An 18,557-nucleotide genomic window follows, 5' to 3' on the forward strand; every position below is an offset into this window, starting at 1 on the left:
TTTCAGAGTTCAAAACATTCTAGATTTTTACATGTGTTACATCATTTGGTCAGCAGAAGAGGGTTTTGAAAACACTGGGGCTTGGACAGCATCTAGCCATGGAGCTCAAAAAGTATTCACTGAATGAGTGGACATTCCAGGCCATACTAATCTATACCTCCCCTTCCTCAAGTTAAAAATTAATAAATTGATGTACAATTGGACAGCTTAGGTAGTTCTGTCCAGGAATCTTTCCCGTGTCCCAGTGGTTATCTTCCCAACACTGTACATGGGTAAACCCCATCACAGGATGTGATGGTTCACACTTGTAACCCCAACACTCAAGATGCTGAGACAGGAAGATAGATTGCCTCAAATTCAAGACCAGCTGAGACTATACTGTATGAGACTATACTATACAAGATGCTGAGACAGGAAGATAGATTGCCTCAAATTCAAGACCAGCTGAGACTATACTGTATGAGACTATACTATACAAGATGCTGAGACAGGAAGATTGCCTCAAATTCAAGACCAGCTGAGACTATACTGTGAGTTCCAGTACAGTCTAAGATACTTGGCTACAATGTTTCTCAAAATACAAAATGTATATCTCAAAAAATACAAAAAAAAGGAAAGAAAAATAATTCTTCTACCTCCACCCCCATGTGCTGGAATTGCAGCTGTGACCCGCCACGCCGGGTCTTATGAGTTTCTGGGGATTTAACCCAGGTTCTCATGCATACCAGTTTCAGCATACATCTTCAGCCCTGCCCCCACCCCCTTTTAATGCCTTGCTCATGCTAAAGTAGGCATTCTATAGTGAGTTATGGCCACTGGCCTCCTCTGATTGCTCAGCAGTGATGCACCCAGTCTCCCACAAGAATCAAGAAGCAAAGACTTCCTCCCAATACCGGTGTAGAGGTCATGCCTTAAAGTCACCAACAAAACTAGCAATGTCACTGGGTGGGTCAAGTCCGAATAGTGAGGGTTGTGTGTGCAGGCTCCCTTAGCTTCATCCCCTCCACACAGAATGCAAGAGCAGAATACATCAGGGTTAATAAATGGCTTTATTTGCCTTGTACAGCATCAACTTTCTTACATTCTGAATTAATTTGCCATTAAAGTGCCAGACATTTCCTCAATCATGATGACATTTGTTAAAAGGAATCAGAACTTTTCTCAGAACACGGCAGTCATGAATGAACACTTTTCTTACCAAACCCAAAATGGAAGCCCCTCACCTTGACCTGGTGGGTTAGACAGTTTGCAAACAGATTCAAATTCCCCTCTCACCTTGAGCACCAAACTAGGCTGGAGCTAACACACCTGGGAATAAAAAGTCATGCTACAGAGAATTGAGAAACATCCACCTCTGGCTGTCACCTCCTCTGAACCATGCCAGGGTGTTGGTGTTTATACATTTCCAACCTTCAGAGCAACAAAGACCTGGCCCCTCTGCTACCTTTTATCCCACCCTTCCTTACTCACAAAAAGCCCCCAAAGTCATTACAATGAAAAAAAAGTGGGTTTGCATTACCCAGGTACTAACAATGTTCAGTAAAAATAAGGATGATAAACACAAAGCTTGCTTAGTAAACACGAGCTCTCAGCATTCAATGCAAAATAAAAAGAAAGAAAGAAGAAGAAACCAAAAAACTGAAATCTTAAGGCAAATACTGTTGACTTTGCACATGGGCCAGATGAACTTAGAACGCTTTACCTAGCTGCAGAGTCCCAGGAGCCTAGAGGCACTTGGTTTGTCAGCACTTGCCACTGGTAGAGGCAAGATCGTTGTGTTATTGCTGAGGCTGTTGGGGTGTTTCTCCTTGGAGTTTATATACAAACACACCCAAAGCTGATGTATTTATATATATGTACACACATTCAAGACCCACTATTCTTTCTTTGTGGAAATTGATAACTCTACTTCAGGAAGCTGGATGCCAACCTTGGGCCCACTGTCATTGCTAGAGGAGGAAGACAGCCGGGACTTCTTTGAGGCCAAGGACACTCCACTCCCCTGCAACTTGACTGCCTCATCATCACTCCCTGTCACCTCATAATGACCTTTGCTCTTTGAACCCAACCCACCAAAGGTACCAAATTTCAGCTTTCCGTGTTTGCCTTTAACTTCTCCACCTGCAAACTCCAAAGTCCCGGTTGGGGTGGAAGGCGCAGAGAACTCCCTCTCATCGCTAAAGGAGTTGGAGCGGTGTCTTGGTTTCTTGCTTTTAAACAGGGAGAATTTGCCTTTTGGTGAAGACACTTCAGCATCTGCTTCCCCTTCCAGAGAGCCCAAGCTGGCCTTTGAGCTCTTCAGGTCCCCTTTGGACCCAGAAATGGATGCTTCTGGTGAGCCAGTGACACCACCTTTCCCTTTAGGCTTGGAAAAATTAAACTTGGGCATTTTGATTTTGGATTTTTTAAGTTTTACTTCAGATTCTTCCCAGTCACCTTCTGCACCAGCCTGCACAGTGGCCTCTACTTTAGGGAAGTTGACGTCCACCCCTACTTCTCTGCCAACAAGCTCACGGCCAGAGAAGGTAAATTTGGGGATCTTCATCTTGGGGAATGTTACTTTTCCAGATTCACTTTCCAAGTGACCCTGAGGCCCAGACACACTCAGCCCAGGACCTTGGAGTCCAATCTGGCCTCCTTTCACACCTCCTTCTATCTTTGGTCCTGAGAAATGAAGGTTCCCAGCAAGTTTAGATGTATCCAAGTTTAGAGAGGAGGAGACCTGGGGTCCCTTCCACTCAACCCCAGGGCCTTTGACACTCGTATGCCCTTCACCCAGGTTGATCTCTGGGACACTGACACCCCCTGAAACATCTACACCTCCTTTGACTTTGGGGCCCTTCAAGCTGACACCAAAATCTGACTCAGGCCCCTTGACTCTGACATCATGGACACCTATTCCTGAACCTTTCAGATCTCCTTTTACTTCAGGACCAGAAAGTTTCACATCGCACCCAGATGCCTTAATTCCAGGCATTTGAAGATTTCCTTCTAGGCCCTGGACACTGATACCTGGAAGACTTCCCCCAACTTCTGGGCCTTTCAGTTCACCAGTGGCCCCAAGGCTCCCCTTCACTTTTGGTCCTTCCAAGTTAAAGTCCATGCTTGGAGCTGAGATCTGGGGCCCCTTCAGGTTCACATCCATCCCTGGCCCCTTTAGTTCTCCACAAACTTGTGGCTTCTTGATGTTAATGTCCAAGTCGGACCCCGGAGTGGAGATGGCAAACTGAGGCAGCTTCATGTGGGGAAGTTTGACACCACCTTCTGAGGCCTCCAAGCTGAGATCAGGAGCACCCACAGATATTTTAGGGCACTTGATGTCCCCAGACATAGCCAGATCTCCCTGTAGGCTTGGTCCCTTCAGTGTCACATCTGGTACCCCCACATTAAGTGCTGTTGTGGCATCAATCCCTGACACTTTCAGGCCATCTCCTCCTATCTGTACTTTTCCACCAACACTTTTGAGGTCAAGACCCGGGGCCTGCAGCGTCATGCTGGGACTGGACGCATCTCCCTTCAAACTTGGTCCTTTCAAGTTCAGGTCAAGATCAGGCCCAGAAACTTTTGGCATAGACAGGTCCACTGAAGGCAAGTCCATTCCTGGGCCCTTTAGGGACATATCGGGCCCTTCAAACTTAACATCTGATGTACTCAAGCTTCCTTCAAAGGAGGGCATCTGGGCACAGATCTCAGTGCTCGCACCTTCCATTTTCACACCAGGAGCACTGATCTTGGGCAGTGAAAACTTAGGGAACTTGATTTTTCCTTCTGGACCTTGCAAATCTATGTCAGGTCCTTCCAGTCCCACACTGGGAACATCACCCTTTATCTTTGGTCCTTTCAACTTAACATTCACATCAGGTGTGGAGACTTGAGGAGCAGAAACACTAAATGAGGGAGCTTTGATTTTGGCATCAGTGCCTTCGATGTTCATATCAGGTGTGTCCAAATTTGCCTGCACCTTAGGACCTTTCAAATTACCCTCTATCTTTGGCCCTGAGATGTCCACACCTGGGACCTTAAACTTGGGAGTCTTCACATGAATGTCAGGAGCTTCCACATTAATCCCTGGTGAAGAAATATCCAGATCAGGTACCTTGACTTCACCCTCCATCTTGGGGCTAGGTAGGGAAGCCTCTGCTTTAAATTTGGGTGACTTAATGTCAAATTCTACATCTGGGAAATACATTTTCCCAAACATTGTTTTCTTGACTTTGGGAGACTTTACATCAACTTTGAGGGCAGCATCTGGTCCTGCCATGCCAACATCCACTTCAGGAGCCTTGAGACTGGCATCAACCTCACCTCCAGGAACATTCAAATCAAATCCCTGCTTTTTGGCCTTAACTTTAGGACCACTCATGTGAATTTTAGGCATTTTAAACTTGCTTTTCTTGCCCTTCCCACCAATGCTTACTTCAGGAGTCTCAACACTCAGCTCTGCTTCAGGGACAGTCACATCAACTGAGGGTGTCTTGATGTCAGCTTTAGGGCTTTTGGCACCAAATCCAAACTTGGGTTTCCTAAACTTCGGAACTTTAACATCTGGCCCTTCCATATTGATATCTGGGCTCTCCATGTGAACATCTAAGCTTGGGGTTTCTAAATCAACTTTGGGCCCCTTGAGGTCCACTTCACCTCCTAACTTAGGCCCAGAAACTCCAATTTTTGGTGTCTTGAGGTGCAAATTAACATCAGGCCCAGTTACTTTAGGAGCAGATACATCCAGTGATGGCATCTTCAAGTTAGGGCCACTAAGTTTAACATTAGGGCCTTTGAAATCTAGCCCTGGACCTTTCAGGTCTACTTCAGGTTCTTTGAGAGCACCTTCAATCTTAGGAACAGACACATCAAAGTCTCCCTTTACTTTGGGTCCTTTTAACTCCAAATCCACATCAGGCATGGAAATCTTGGGAGCCTTGATGTTCATCTCTGGCATCTTGAACTTGGGGCCTTTCAGTTTGCCCTCTGGACCTTCAATGCTCACATCTGGAACATCAATGTCCACCTTGGGCCCTGAGACATCAATGTCAGCCTTTGGTAGATTCACATCCACTTCAGGGCCCTCTGCTTTGAAGCCAGGCATGCTGAACTTGGGCATCCTCACCTTGGGCATCTTCAGGTGCCAGTCTGGACCATGAACGTCCACATCTGGGACATCAATGTCCACTTTGGGGCCTTTGATATCAACTTCAGGGCCTTTGAGGTCTCCTTCCACTTGTGGCAGAGAAACATTCACATCACCCTTCACTTTGGGCCCTTTCAGGTTCAGATCAACATCTGGCATTGAGATCTTGGGTGCCTTGAGGTGGAGATCAGGCATTTTAAACTTGGGACCTTTGAGTTTCCCTTCTGGACCATGGATGTCAATGTCAGGAGTGTCAATGTCCAGTTTGGGGCCTTTCAAATCCCCTCCTAGTTTAGGAATAGAAATGTCCAAATCTCCCTTTATCTTAGGTATTTTCATGTTCAAATCAATGTCACTCATTGAAATTTGTGGGGTTTTGAAATGGACATCTGGTACCTTAAATTTGGGTCCTTTGAGTTTTCCTTCAGGACCCTCAATGTCTATCTCTGGCCCTTTGAGATCACCTTCTACCTTAGGTACTGCAAGGTCCACATCTCCTTTTACCTTGGGCCCTTTAAGGTTGAAGTCAAAGTCAGGCATGGAGATCTTTGGAGCGTTGATGTGCATGTCTGGCATTTTAAACTTGGGTCCTTTTAATTTTCCTTCTGGACCTTCGATACTGACATCAGGTGTGTCAATATCCACACGGGGGCCCTTGATATCAATACCTGGGCCCTTTAGTTCACCTTCCATTTTAGGCAAGGAAGCATCGACATCTCCCTTCACTTTGGGGCCTGAGAGATGCAAATCAAAGTCAGGCATGGAGATCTTGGGAGCCTTGATGTTCATCTCTGGCATCTTGAACTTGGGCCCCTTCAGTTTGCCTTCTGGACCCTCAATGCTCACATCTGGAACATCAATGTCCACCTTAGGTCCTGAGACATCAATGTCAGCCTTTGGTAGATTCACATCCACTTCAGGGCCCTCTGCTTTGAAGCCAGGCATGCTGAACTTGGGCATCTTCACCTTGGGCATCTTCAGGTGCCAGTCTGGGCCATGAACGTCCACATCTGGAACATCAACATCCACTTTAGGGCCTTTGATGTCAACTTCAGGAACTTTAATCTCACCTTCCACTTTGGGCAGAGACATGTCCACATCCCCCTTCACTTTGGGCCCTTTCAGGTTAAGATCGATGTCTGGCATGGAGATCTTGGGGGCTTTGATGTTCATCTCTGGCATCTTGAACTTAGGACCTTTCAACTTTCCTTCTGGTCCTTCAATGTTTACATCAGGGCCTTCAATGTCCACCTTGGGTCCTGAGACATCAATGTCAGCCTTAGGCAGGTTCACATCCACTTCAGGGCCCTCTGCTTTGAAGCCAGGCATACTGAACTTGGGCATCTTCACTTTGGGCATCTTCAGGTGCCAGTCTGGGCCATGAACATCAACATCTGGGACATCAATGTCCACTTTGGGGCCTTTGATGTCAATCTCTGGACCCTTGAGGTCACCTTCCACTTTGGGTAGGGAAACATCCATATCTCCCTTTACTTTGGGACCCTTAAGATGCAAATCAGGCATGGAGATCTTGGGGGCTTTGATGTTCATCTCTGGCATCTTGAACTTGGGGCCTTTCAGTTTGCCCTCTGGACCTTCAATGCTCACATCTGGAACATCAATGTCCACTTTGGGTCCTGAGACATCAATGTCAGCCTTTGGTAGATTCACATCCACTTCAGGGCCCTCTGCTTTGAAGCCAGGCATGCTGAACTTGGGCATCTTCACCTTGGGCATCTTCAGGTGCCAGTCTGGACCATGAACATCAACATCTGGGACATCAATGTCCACTTTGGGGCCTTTGATGTCAATCTCTGGACTCTTGAGGTCTCCTTCCACTTGTGGCAGAGAAACATCTACGTCACCCTTCACTTTTGGCCCTTTCAGGTTCAGATCAACATCTGGCATTGAGATCTTGGGTGCCTTGAGGTGGAGATCAGGCATTTTAAACTTGGGGCCTTTGAGTTTCCCTTCTGGACCATGGATGTCAATGTCAGGAGTGTCAATGTCCACCTTAGGTCCTGAGACATCAATGTCAGCCTTTGGTAGATTCACATCCACTTCAGGGCCCTCTGCTTTGAAGCCAGGCATGCTGAACTTGGGCATCTTCACCTTGGGCATCTTCAGGTGCCAGTCTGGGCCATGAACGTCCACATCTGGGACATCAATGTCCACTTTGGGGCCTTTGATGTCAACTTCAGGGCCTTTGAGGTCTCCTTCTACTTGTGGCAGAGAAACATTCACATCACCCTTCACTTTGGGCCCTTTCAGGTTCAGATCAACATCTGGCATTGAGATCTTGGGTGCCTTGAGGTGGAGATCAGGCATTTTAAACTTGGGGCCTTTGAGTTTCCCTTCTGGACCCTCAATGTTCACATCTGGAACATCAATGTCCACCTTAGGTCCTGAGACATCAATGTCAGCCTTTGGTAGATTCACATCCACTTCAGGGCCCTCTCCTTTGAAGCCAGGCATGCTGAACTTGGGCATCTTCACCTTGGGCATCTTCAGGTGCCAGTCTGGGCCATGAACGTCCACATCTGGAACATCAACATCCACTTTAGGGCCTTTGATGTCAACTTCAGGAACTTTAATCTCACCTTCCACTTTGGGCAGAGACATGTCCACATCCCCCTTCACTTTGGGCCCTTTCAGGTTAAGATCGATGTCTGGCATGGAGATCTTGGGGGCTTTGATGTTCATCTCTGGCATCTTGAACTTAGGACCTTTCAACTTTCCTTCTGGTCCTTCAATGTTTACATCAGGGCCTTCAATGTCCACCTTGGGTCCTGAGACATCAATGTCAGCCTTAGGCAGGTTCACATCCACTTCAGGGCCCTCTGCTTTGAAGCCAGGCATACTGAACTTGGGCATCTTCACTTTGGGCATCTTCAGGTGCCAGTCTGGACCATGAACATCCACATCTGGAACATCCATTTTGGGGCCTTTGATGTCAACTTTTGGCCCTTTTAGATCCCCTTCAAGTTTGGGAAGAGAAACATCTACATCACCTTTTACCTTTGGGCCTTTCAGGTTTAAGTCAATGTCAGGCATAGAGATCTTGGGGGCTTTGATGTTCATCTCGGGCATCTTAAATTTGGGGCCTTTTAAGCTTCCCTCTGGACATTCCACATTGAGTTCTGGGCCCTCAATATTCATACTTGCACCTTCAATATTGATGTCTCCCTTTGGTAAGTCCATAGCCACCTCAGGCCCTTCTGCTCTTAAACCAGACACACCGAACTTGGGCATTTTCATCTTGGGCATTTTCAGATTCCATTCTGGACCATGAACGTCCACATCAGGTGCATTAAGATGAACTTCGGGTGCTTTGATATCCACTTTGGGGCTTTTAAAGTCTCCTTCTAAATTTGGGCCTGCTACATCTAAGTCTCCTTTGACTTTAGGACCTTTCAAATTTAGCTCCACATCAGGCATAGAAACTTTGGGAGATGAAATACTCAGGAAAGGCATTTTAAACTTGGATCCTTTCACTTTGCCTTGGACTTCAACTTCTGGAGCATTAATATCAACTTTTGGAGCTGTTACATCAACATCTGGCTTTTTAACTTTGACATCCATGTCAGGTGTCTGAACTTTGGACCCAGAAAAATTAAATTTGGGAAGCTTAAAACGAGATTTCTTTGATTTCCCTTCAATATTGACCTTCGGAGCAGAAATGTCCACTTCCGGGCCCTTCACATCCAACTTGGGAGTTTTAATGTCACCCTCTAGTTTGGGTCCAGATATATCAACATCTCCCTTGAGCTTTGAGCCCTTTAAATTCAGGTCAATTTCTGGCATGGATATCTTGGGCATGTTTACATGCATGTCAGGCATTTTCAGTTTGGGGCCCTTTAGTTTGCCCTCAGGACCATGAATGTCAACATCTGGAGCATTTATGTCTAACTTTGGGCCCTTTATATCAAGAGAAGGTCCTTTCAAATCACTCTCTACACATGGAAGTGAAACATCCATATCTGATTTCACTTTGGGACCTTTAAGATTAAGGTCCACATCAGGCATGGAGATCTTGGGAGCCTTAATGTTCATCTCTGGCATCTTGAACTTGGGCCCCTTCAGTTTGCCCTCGGGACCTTCAATGCTCACATCTGGAACATCAATGTCCACCTTGGGCCCTGAGACATCAATGTCAGCCTTTGGTAGATTCACATCCACTTCAGGGCCCTCTCCTTTGAAGCCAGGCATGCTGAACTTGGGCATCTTCACCTTGGGCATCTTCAGGTGCCAGTCTGGGCCATGAACGTCCACATCTGGAACATCAACATCCACTTTAGGGCCTTTGATGTCAACTTCAGGAACTTTAATCTCACCTTCCACTTTGGGCAGAGACATGTCCACATCCCCCTTCACTTTGGGCCCTTTCAGGTTAAGATCGATGTCTGGCATGGAGATCTTGGGGGCTTTGATGTTCATCTCTGGCATCTTGAACTTAGGACCTTTCAACTTTCCTTCTGGTCCTTCAATGTTTACATCAGGGCCTTCAATGTCCACCTTGGGTCCTGAGACATCAATGTCAGCCTTAGGCAGGTTCACATCCACTTCAGGGCCCTCTGCTTTGAAGCCAGGCATACTGAACTTGGGCATCTTCACTTTGGGCATCTTCAGGTGCCAGTCTGGACCATGAACATCAACATCTGGGACATCAATGTCCACTTTGGGGCCTTTGATGTCAATCTCTGGACCCTTGAGGTCACCTTCCACTTTGGGTAGGGAAACATCCATATCTCCCTTTACTTTGGGACCCTTAAGATGCAAATCAGGCATGGAGATCTTGGGGGCTTTGATGTTCATCTCTGGCATCTTGAACTTGGGGCCTTTCAGTTTGCCCTCTGGACCTTCAATGCTCACATCTGGAACATCAATGTCCACTTTGGGTCCTGAGACATCAATGTCAGCCTTTGGTAGATTCACATCCACTTCAGGGCCCTCTACTTTGAAGCCAGGCATGCTGAACTTGGGCATCTTCACCTTGGGCATCTTCAGGTGCCAGTCTGGACCATGAACATCAACATCTGGGACATCAATGTCCACTTTGGGGCCTTTGATGTCAATCTCTGGACCCTTGAGGTCACCTTCCACTTTGGGTAGGGAAACATCCACATCTCCCTTTACTTTGGGACCCTTAAGATGCAAATCAGGCATGGAGATCTTGGGAGCCTTGATGTTCATCTCCGGCATCTTGAACTTAGGACCTTTCAGTTTGCCCTCTGGACCTTCAATGCTCACATCTGGAACATCAATGTCCACTTTGGGTCCTGAGACATCAATGTCAGCCTTTGGTAGGTTCACATCCACTTCAGGGCCCTCTGCTTTGAAGCCAGGCATGCTGAACTTGGGCATCTTCATCTTGGGCATCTTCAGGTGCCAGTCTGGACCATGAACATCAACATCTGGGACATCAATGTCCACTTTGGGGCCTTTGATGTCAATCTCTGGACCCTTGAGGTCACCTTCCACTTTGGGTAGGGAAACATCCATATCTCCCTTTACTTTGGGACCCTTAAGATGCAAATCAGGCATGGAGATCTTGGGGGCTTTGATGTTCATCTCTGGCATCTTGAACTTGGGGCCTTTCAGTTTGCCCTCTGGACCTTCAATGCTCACATCTGGAACATCAATGTCCACTTTGGGTCCTGAGACATCAATGTCAGCCTTTGGTAGATTCACATCCACTTCAGGGCCCTCTACTTTGAAGCCAGGCATGCTGAACTTGGGCATCTTCACCTTGGGCATCTTCAGGTGCCAGTCTGGACCATGAACATCAACATCTGGGACATCAATGTCCACTTTGGGGCCTTTGATGTCAATCTCTGGACCCTTGAGGTCACCTTCCACTTTGGGTAGGGAAACATCCACATCTCCCTTTACTTTGGGACCCTTAAGATGCAAATCAGGCATGGAGATCTTGGGGGCTTTGATGTTCATTTCAGGCATTTTGAACTTAGGGCCTTTCAATTTGCCTTCTGGTCCTTCAATTTCAATGTCTGGCCCACTCACGCCCACATTTGGCCCTTTGAGGTCTCCTTCCAATTTGGGAAGATCCACATCAACCTCCCCCTTTATCTTTGGACTCTTTAAGTGAAGGTCAATGTCTGGCATGGAGATTTTGGGAGCTTTAAAGTGCATGTCTGGCATCTTGAATTTAGGACTTTTCCATTTTCCTTCTGGGCCTTCCACAGCTACTTCTGGCATGTCAGCATCCAATTTGGGTCCCTTGACATCCAGTTCTGGAGCCTTTAATTCTCCCTCAAGCTTTGGGACTGAAACATCAATATCTCCTTTGATTTTAGGACCTCTTAAGTTGAAATCAACATCAGGCATGGAGATCTTGGGAGTCTTGAAATGCATGTCAGGCATCTTAAACTTGGGACCCTTCAGCTTCCCTTCTGGGCCCTCAATATTCACATCTGGAACATCAATGTCCACCTTGGGTCCTGAGACATCAATGTCAGCCTTTGGTAGATTCACATCCACTTCAGGGCCCTCTGCTTTGAAGCCAGGCATGCTGAACTTGGGCATCTTCATCTTGGGCATCTTCAGGTGCCAGTCTGGGCCATGAACGTCCACATCTGGGGCATTAATGTCCACTTTGGGTCCTTTGATGTCAACATCCGGAACTTTCATTTCACCTTCTATCTTAGGTACAGTCACATCCACATCCCCCTTAACTTTGGGGCCTTTCAAGTTTAAGTCCACATCAGGCATGGAGATCTTGGGAGTCTTGAAGTGCATATCAGGCATCTTGAACTTGGGGCCTTTCAACTTTGCTTCAGGACATTCCAGGTCAACATCAGGCACTTCCACATCTACACTGGGGCCTTTTAATTCTCCCTCTACTTTGGGCACTGTCACATCCATATCCCCCTTGACTTTGGGGCCTTTCAAATGTAAGTCCACATCAGGCATGGAGATCTTGGGAGTCTTGAAGTGCATATCAGGCATCTTAAACTTGGGACCCTTCAACTTTGCTTCAGGACATTCCAGGTCAACATCAGGTACTTCTACATGCACACTGGGGCCTTTCAAATCTCCTTCCAGTTTGGGCACTGTCACATCAACATCCCCTTTGACTTTGGGACCTTTCAAATGTAAGTCCACATCAGGCATGGAGATCTTGGGAGTCTTGAAATGCATGTCAGGCATCTTGAACTTGGGGCCTTTCAACTTTGCTTCAGGACATTCCAGGTCAACATCAGGCACTTCCACATCTACACTGGGGCCTTTTAATTCTCCCTCTACTTTGGGCACTGTCACATCCATATCCCCCTTGACTTTGGGGCCTTTCAAATGTAAGTCCACATCAGGCATGGAGATCTTGGGAGTCTTGAAGTGCATGTCAGGCATCTTAAACTTGGGACCCTTCAACTTTGCTTCAGGACATTCCAGGTCAACATCAGGTACTTCTACATGCATACTGGGGCCTTTCAAATCTCCTTCCAGTTTGGGCACTGTCATATCAACATCCCCTTTGACTTTGGGACCTTTCAAATGTAAGTCCACATCAGGCATGGAGATCTTGGGAGTCTTGAAATGCATGTCAGGCATCTTGAACTTAGGGCCTTTCAGTTTCCCTTCTGGGCCCTCAATATTCACATCTGGAACATCAATGTCTACTTTGGGTCCTGAGACATCAATGTCAGCCTTTGGTAGATTCACATCCACTTCAGGGCCCTCTGCTTTGAAGCCAGGCATGCTGAACTTGGGCATCTTCATCTTGGGCATCTTCAGGTGCCAGTCTGGGCCATGAACGTCCACATCTGGGGCATTAATGTCCATCTTGGGTCCTTTGATGTCAACATCCGGAACTTTCATTTCACCTTCTATCTTAGGTACAGTCACATCCTCATCCCCCTTAACTTTGGGGCCTTTCAAGTTTAAGTCCACATCAGGCATGGAGATCTTGGGAGTCTTGAAGTGCATGTCAGGCATCTTAAACTTGGGACCCTTCAACTTTGCTTCAGGACATTCCAGGTCAACATCAGGCACTTTCACATCCACACTGGGGCCTTTGACATCAATTTGAGGACCTCTAAGATCAGCTTCCATTTCTGGCACAGAAGCATCTATCTCTCCTTTTAGCTTAGGCCCCTTCAAATTCAAGTCCACATCTGGCATAGAAATCTTGGGAGCCTTGATATTCAGCTTGGGCATCTTGAACTTGGGCCCCTTCAGTTTGCCCTCTGGACCTTCAATATTCACATCTGGAACATCAATGTCCACCTTGGGTCCTGAGACATCAATATCAGCCTTAGGCAGGTTCACATCCACTTCAGGGCCCTCTGCCTTGAAGCCAGGCATGCTGAACTTGGGCATCTTCACCTTGGGCATCTTCAGGTGCCAGTCTGGGCCATGAACGTCCACATCTGGGGCATTGATGTCCACTTTGGGTCCTTTGATGTCAACATCCGGAACTTTCATTTCACCTTCTATCTTAGGCACTGTCACATCCACATCCCCCTTAACTTTGGGGCCTCTCAAGTTTAAGTCCACATCAGGCATGGAGATCTTGGGAGTCTTGAAGTGCATGTCAGGCATCTTAAACTTGGGGCCTTTCAACTTTGCTTCAGGACATTCAATATCAATATCACCAACATCCATCTTAGGAACTTTAACATCAACTTCAGGACCTTTCAAATCTCCTTCCACTTTTGGAAGAGAAACATCTACATCACTTTTCAGTTTAGGTCCTTTCAGATTAATCCCAACATCAGGCATAGAGATTTTGTGTGTCTGTATATTCATACTCGGCATCTTGAACTTGGGTCCCTTCAGCTTCCCTTCTGGGCCTTCAATGCTCACATCTGGAACATCAATGTCCACCTTGGGTCCTGAGACATCAATGTCAGCCTTTGGTAGGTTCACATCCACTTCAGGGCCCTCTGCTTTGAAGCCAGGCATGCTGAACTTGGGCATCTTCACCTTGGGCATCTTCAGGTGCCAATCTGGACCATGAACATCCACATCTGGTGCATCTACTTTAGGGCCTTTGATGTCAACAGCAGGACCTTTTATTTCTCCTTCCACTTTTGGAACTGAGACATCATATTCTCCTTTCACTTTAGGGCCTTTCAAATTCAAGCTAACGTCTGGCATGGATATCTTCTGAGGTTTTATATTCATTTCTGGCATCTTAAATTTTGGGCCTTTTAGCTTTGCATCAGGACCTTCAATGCTCACATCTGGAACATCAATGTCCACCTTGGGTCCTGAGACATCAATGTTAGTCTTATGGATGTCCACTTCTGGGCCTTCTCCTTTGAAACCAGGCATGCTGAACTTGGGCATTTTTATTTTAGGCATCTTCAGGTGCCAATCTGGGCCATGAGCTTCAACATCTGGAGCATCAATGCCAACTTTGGGCCCTTTAATGTCCACATCTGGCACTTTTATTTCACCTTCTACCTTAGGCAATGATACATCCATATCTGCTTTTCCTTTGGGCCCCTTAATATTTAAGTCCACATCAGGCATGGAGATCTTGGGGGCTTTGATGTTCATCTCAGGCATCTTGAACTTGGGCCCCTTCAGTTTCCCTTCTGGGCCCTCAATGCTCACATCTGGAACATCAATGTCCACCTTGGGTCCTGAGACATCAATGTCAGCCTTTGGTAGATTCACATCCACTTCAGGGCCCTCTCCTTTGAAGCCAGGCATGCTGAACTTGGGCATCTTCACCTTGGGCATCTTCAGGTGCCAGTCTGGACCATGAACGTCCACATCTGGGGCATTAATGTCCACTTTAGGTCCTTTGATGTCAACATCCGGAACTTTCATTTCACCTTCTATCTTAGGTACAGTCACATCCACATCCCCCTTAACTTTGGGGCCTTTCAAGTTTAAGTCCACATCAGGCATGGAGATCTTGGGAGTCTTGAAGTGCATGTCAGGCATCTTAAACTTGGGACCCTTCAGATTTCCTTCTGGGCCCTCAAGGCTCACATCTGGGGTTTCAATGTCAACTTTTGGTACTGAGACATCAATGTCAGCCTTAGGTAGCTTCACATCTACAGCTGAACTCTCACCTTTGAGAGCAGGCATACTGAACTTGGGCATTTTCATCTTTGGCATTTTCAGGCTCCAGTCTGGGCCTTGACCTTCCACATCTGGTACTTTAATACCTACCTTTGGACCTTTGATGTCTACATCTGGAACTTTCATCTCTCCCTCTATTTTTGGTGTAGACACATCTAGATTTCCTTTCATTTTGGGTCCTTTGAGATCTAGGTCCACTTCTGGTAGAGATGCCTTTGGAGCCTTGAAATGCATCTCAGGCATCTTAAACTTGGGGCCCTTCAACTTCCCTTCTGGGCCCTCAAGGTTCAAATCTGGAGCACTAATATCTAGCTTTGGTACAGAAATATCCATATCAGCCTTGGACATGCTCACATCCAACTCTGGTCCTTCTCCTTTGAGACTAGGCATGCTGAACTTAGGCATTTTAATCTTTGGCATTTTCAAGTTCCAATCAGGACCATGAATATCAACATCTGGAGCACTGACATCTACTTTTGGGCCTTTCAAGTCTCCTTCAACCTTTGGCACTGTGACATCATACTCTCCTTTTACCTTCGGACCTTTCATATGCAAATCCACATCAGGCATGGAGATCTTTGGGGCCTTCAGCTTTCCTTCAGGTCCTTCAATGTTCACTTCTGTAGCTTTGATGTCTGCCTTGGGTCCTGAGACATCAATGTTGGCCTTAGGGAGATTCACATCTACTTCTGGACTCTCTGCCTTGAAGCCTGGCATGCCAAACTTGGGCATTTTTATCTTGGGCATCTTCATGTGCCATTCAGGGCCTTCAACATCCACATTTGGGACATCAATGTCCAATTTGACACTTTTAAGTTCAACATCGGGAACTTTAATCTCACCTTCTGCCCTTGGCACTGTGACATCATATTCTCCCTTTACACTGGGGCCTTTTAAGTGTAAGTCCACATCTGGCATGGAGATCTTTGAGGCTCTGATATTCATTTCAGGCATTTTAAACTTAGGTCCTTTCAGTTTCCCTTCTGGTCCTTCAACGCTCACCTCTGGAGCATTGACCTCCACCTTAGGCCCAGAAATGTCCACATCAGTCTTAGGCAGGCTCACATCCACTTCAGGGCCCTCTGCTTTGAATCCAGGCATGCTGAACTTGGGCATCTTCATCCTGGGCATCTTCAGGCCTGGGCCATGAACGTCCACTTCTGGGGGGTCAGTGTCCACTCTGGGACCTTTCAGTTCTCCCTCGAGCTTTGGTGCTGTTACATCACACTGTCCCTTCACCTTCACACCTTTGATGTGCAGATCTACATCAGGCACAGAAATCTCTGGAGTCTTGACACTCACTTCTGGCAGAGTAACATCAGGACCTTTAAGTTTTCCCCCCAGACTCTCCGTGTTGGCATTTGGGGTTTCTATGTTGACCTTAGGCCCTGAAATACTGATGTCTCCTTTGGGTAGAGTCACGTCTACATCTGGGCCTTTTCCTTTGACTCCTGGGACACTGAACTTGGGCATCTTCATCTTGGGCATCTTCAAGTTCCATTCTGGGCCATGAACGTCCACATCTGGGACACTGACATCCACTTTGGGGCCTTGGACATCGAGTTCAGGGGCTTTGATTTTTCCTTCTACTTTGGGTAGCATTATATCTACACCCCCTTTGCCTTTAGGTGCAGCTACATTTAAGTCTACATCTGCCATAGAGATCTTACAGGCCCCCATTTTTCCAGAAGGGCTGCTGGGCTTGGGGCCTGTCAAGGTCCCCTCTAAGTTTGGTGTCTCTATGTCCACTCTGGAGCCTTTCACTGCCACCTGGGGGCCTTTAACACCACCTTTCACCTCAGGAGCAGACACCTTCATATCTCCTTTCGGTTTACAGGACCCAACGCTCAGATCCACATCCTGCATGGAGATTTTAGGTTTCTGGACAAGCATTTCGGGGGCCTTGACTTTAACACCCTTCATCTTCCCTCCTAGCCCACCAGTAGCAATTTCGGGCAGACTGACATCCCCAGAGACCCCAGGAAGGGTCACTTCACCTGTGGGCGGTGTCACATCAATGCCAACCCCCTCTCCCTTTGAACCTGATGCAGAGAATTTAGGGACTTTCATCTTGGGTACATTCAGTTTGCCCCCTAGCCCATGAACATCAATGTCAGGGGATCCAACTTCCACGCTGGGACCAGTGATGCTGCCCTCAATTTTGGAAGCACAAGTATCCATTCCTATGTTCCCCTGCAGCTTGGTACCTTTCACACCTAAGTCACTCTCAAGTGACGGCCCAGTGATTTGGGGACCCTTCAGCTTCCCCCCAAGCCCCTCAATATTGGTAGAGGAGGCACTGACTTCCAGATGAGGGGCCTGGATATCCCCACTGATGGTCAAACCTGGCTGGTCACCCTTATGCCCCACAGATAATTCAGGTGCAGAAACGTTCAGCCCCACCTCTGGGCCTGCTGAGACACCAAATTTTGGCATCTTCATGGTAGGAATTTTAATTTTCCCAATATCACCACTCTGGAGGGATGGGCCCTGTGCCTCTACTGAGCCAGTCCCAAGAGAAGACGAAATGTCCACTCCAGGAACTTGGCTCCCTCCCTTGCCACCCAAGCCCAAGCCTTTTGCACTGACACTGATGCTTGGACTTCCCACCTTTATCCCAGGCACAGTGACCTGGAATTTTGATTGGCCAACACCTTCGAGCTCTGGTCCTGAAGCAGAAATGGCACCTGCCTGGATATCCATGGCAGAGCCTGTGGGTGGAGAAGCTAGCTCCGACCCTGAGGGCAGTCTGATCACTGTCTTCCCAGACTGGGTTTCCACGTCTGCGTTGGAGATCTCAGTCACTTCATGCCTTGGTATCTTGATCATGAACTCAGGGCTGCTGATGTCAATGTCCTTCACTCCTTCCCGACCAGTCACATCCACAGTGTAGGCTGTGACCCTTCTGGTCACTGTAATGGTACGGCTCTGGGTCTCTCCAAGGTCCCCTTCTACTCCATCCTCTGACCTCAGATGTGGCTTGATCTTTGTGGTGTAGATGCGTTGGTAGTCCTCATCATCCCCACTCTGCAGAAAGACACACCCGGCAGAGGTTGCAGCAAAGCCCACCTGAATTGGCGAATGCCTGGCCAAAGCCTAGACGACAACAGGGTTGCCTGATTCCCAAAGATGCTCAGAACATAACAGAGATCCAGAGAGCCTCCTGGGGCAGAACATGGGGGACTGAAGAAAAAGACTGACAGTCACATCACAAGAGGAAAATAGAAATTATTTGGAAAATTCTGGTTAGCAAAGGCCATTCCAGGGTTAGGAAATATGTAGATTCCTGGATCGTGTTGTCCAGCAAGAGGCTGTACCACCTGGTGATATTTCAAAACAACCTGTTCCAGGGATTCAACCCAACCAGGCCCTC

The 18,557-nt window shown here is 47.3% G+C and overlaps 1 protein-coding gene across 13 annotated transcripts in view; it reads right to left on the minus strand.

Annotated features, from left to right (window-relative positions):
- Ahnak (AHNAK nucleoprotein) overlaps positions 1 to 18,557 on the minus strand; it is an 88,671-nt gene that overhangs the window by 57,656 nt on the left and 12,458 nt on the right. The window contains exons 5-6 of one of the 13 annotated variants that reach the window (XM_040747962.1): positions 7,150 to 18,211; positions 1,031 to 5,016 (exon numbers count right to left, since the gene is read on the minus strand). The exons of 2 other annotated variants lie outside the window; for them this stretch is intronic. In XM_040747962.1, coding sequence (XP_040603896.1) covers positions 1,877 to 5,016; positions 7,150 to 18,211 — 14,202 coding nt within the window. In that variant the 3' untranslated portion in view covers positions 1,031 to 1,876. Of the gene's footprint in view, positions 1 to 1,030; positions 18,212 to 18,557 lie in introns of those variants that run through there. 10 more of the 13 variants (XM_040747961.1, XM_040747955.1, XM_040747945.1 and 7 more) reach the window with 10 other exon arrangements.

This window comes from Mesocricetus auratus, unplaced genomic scaffold, assembly GCF_017639785.1.
Source record: "Mesocricetus auratus isolate SY011 unplaced genomic scaffold, BCM_Maur_2.0 Super-Scaffold_4256, whole genome shotgun sequence".
NCBI classification, from domain to species: domain Eukaryota; kingdom Metazoa; phylum Chordata; class Mammalia; order Rodentia; family Cricetidae; genus Mesocricetus; species Mesocricetus auratus.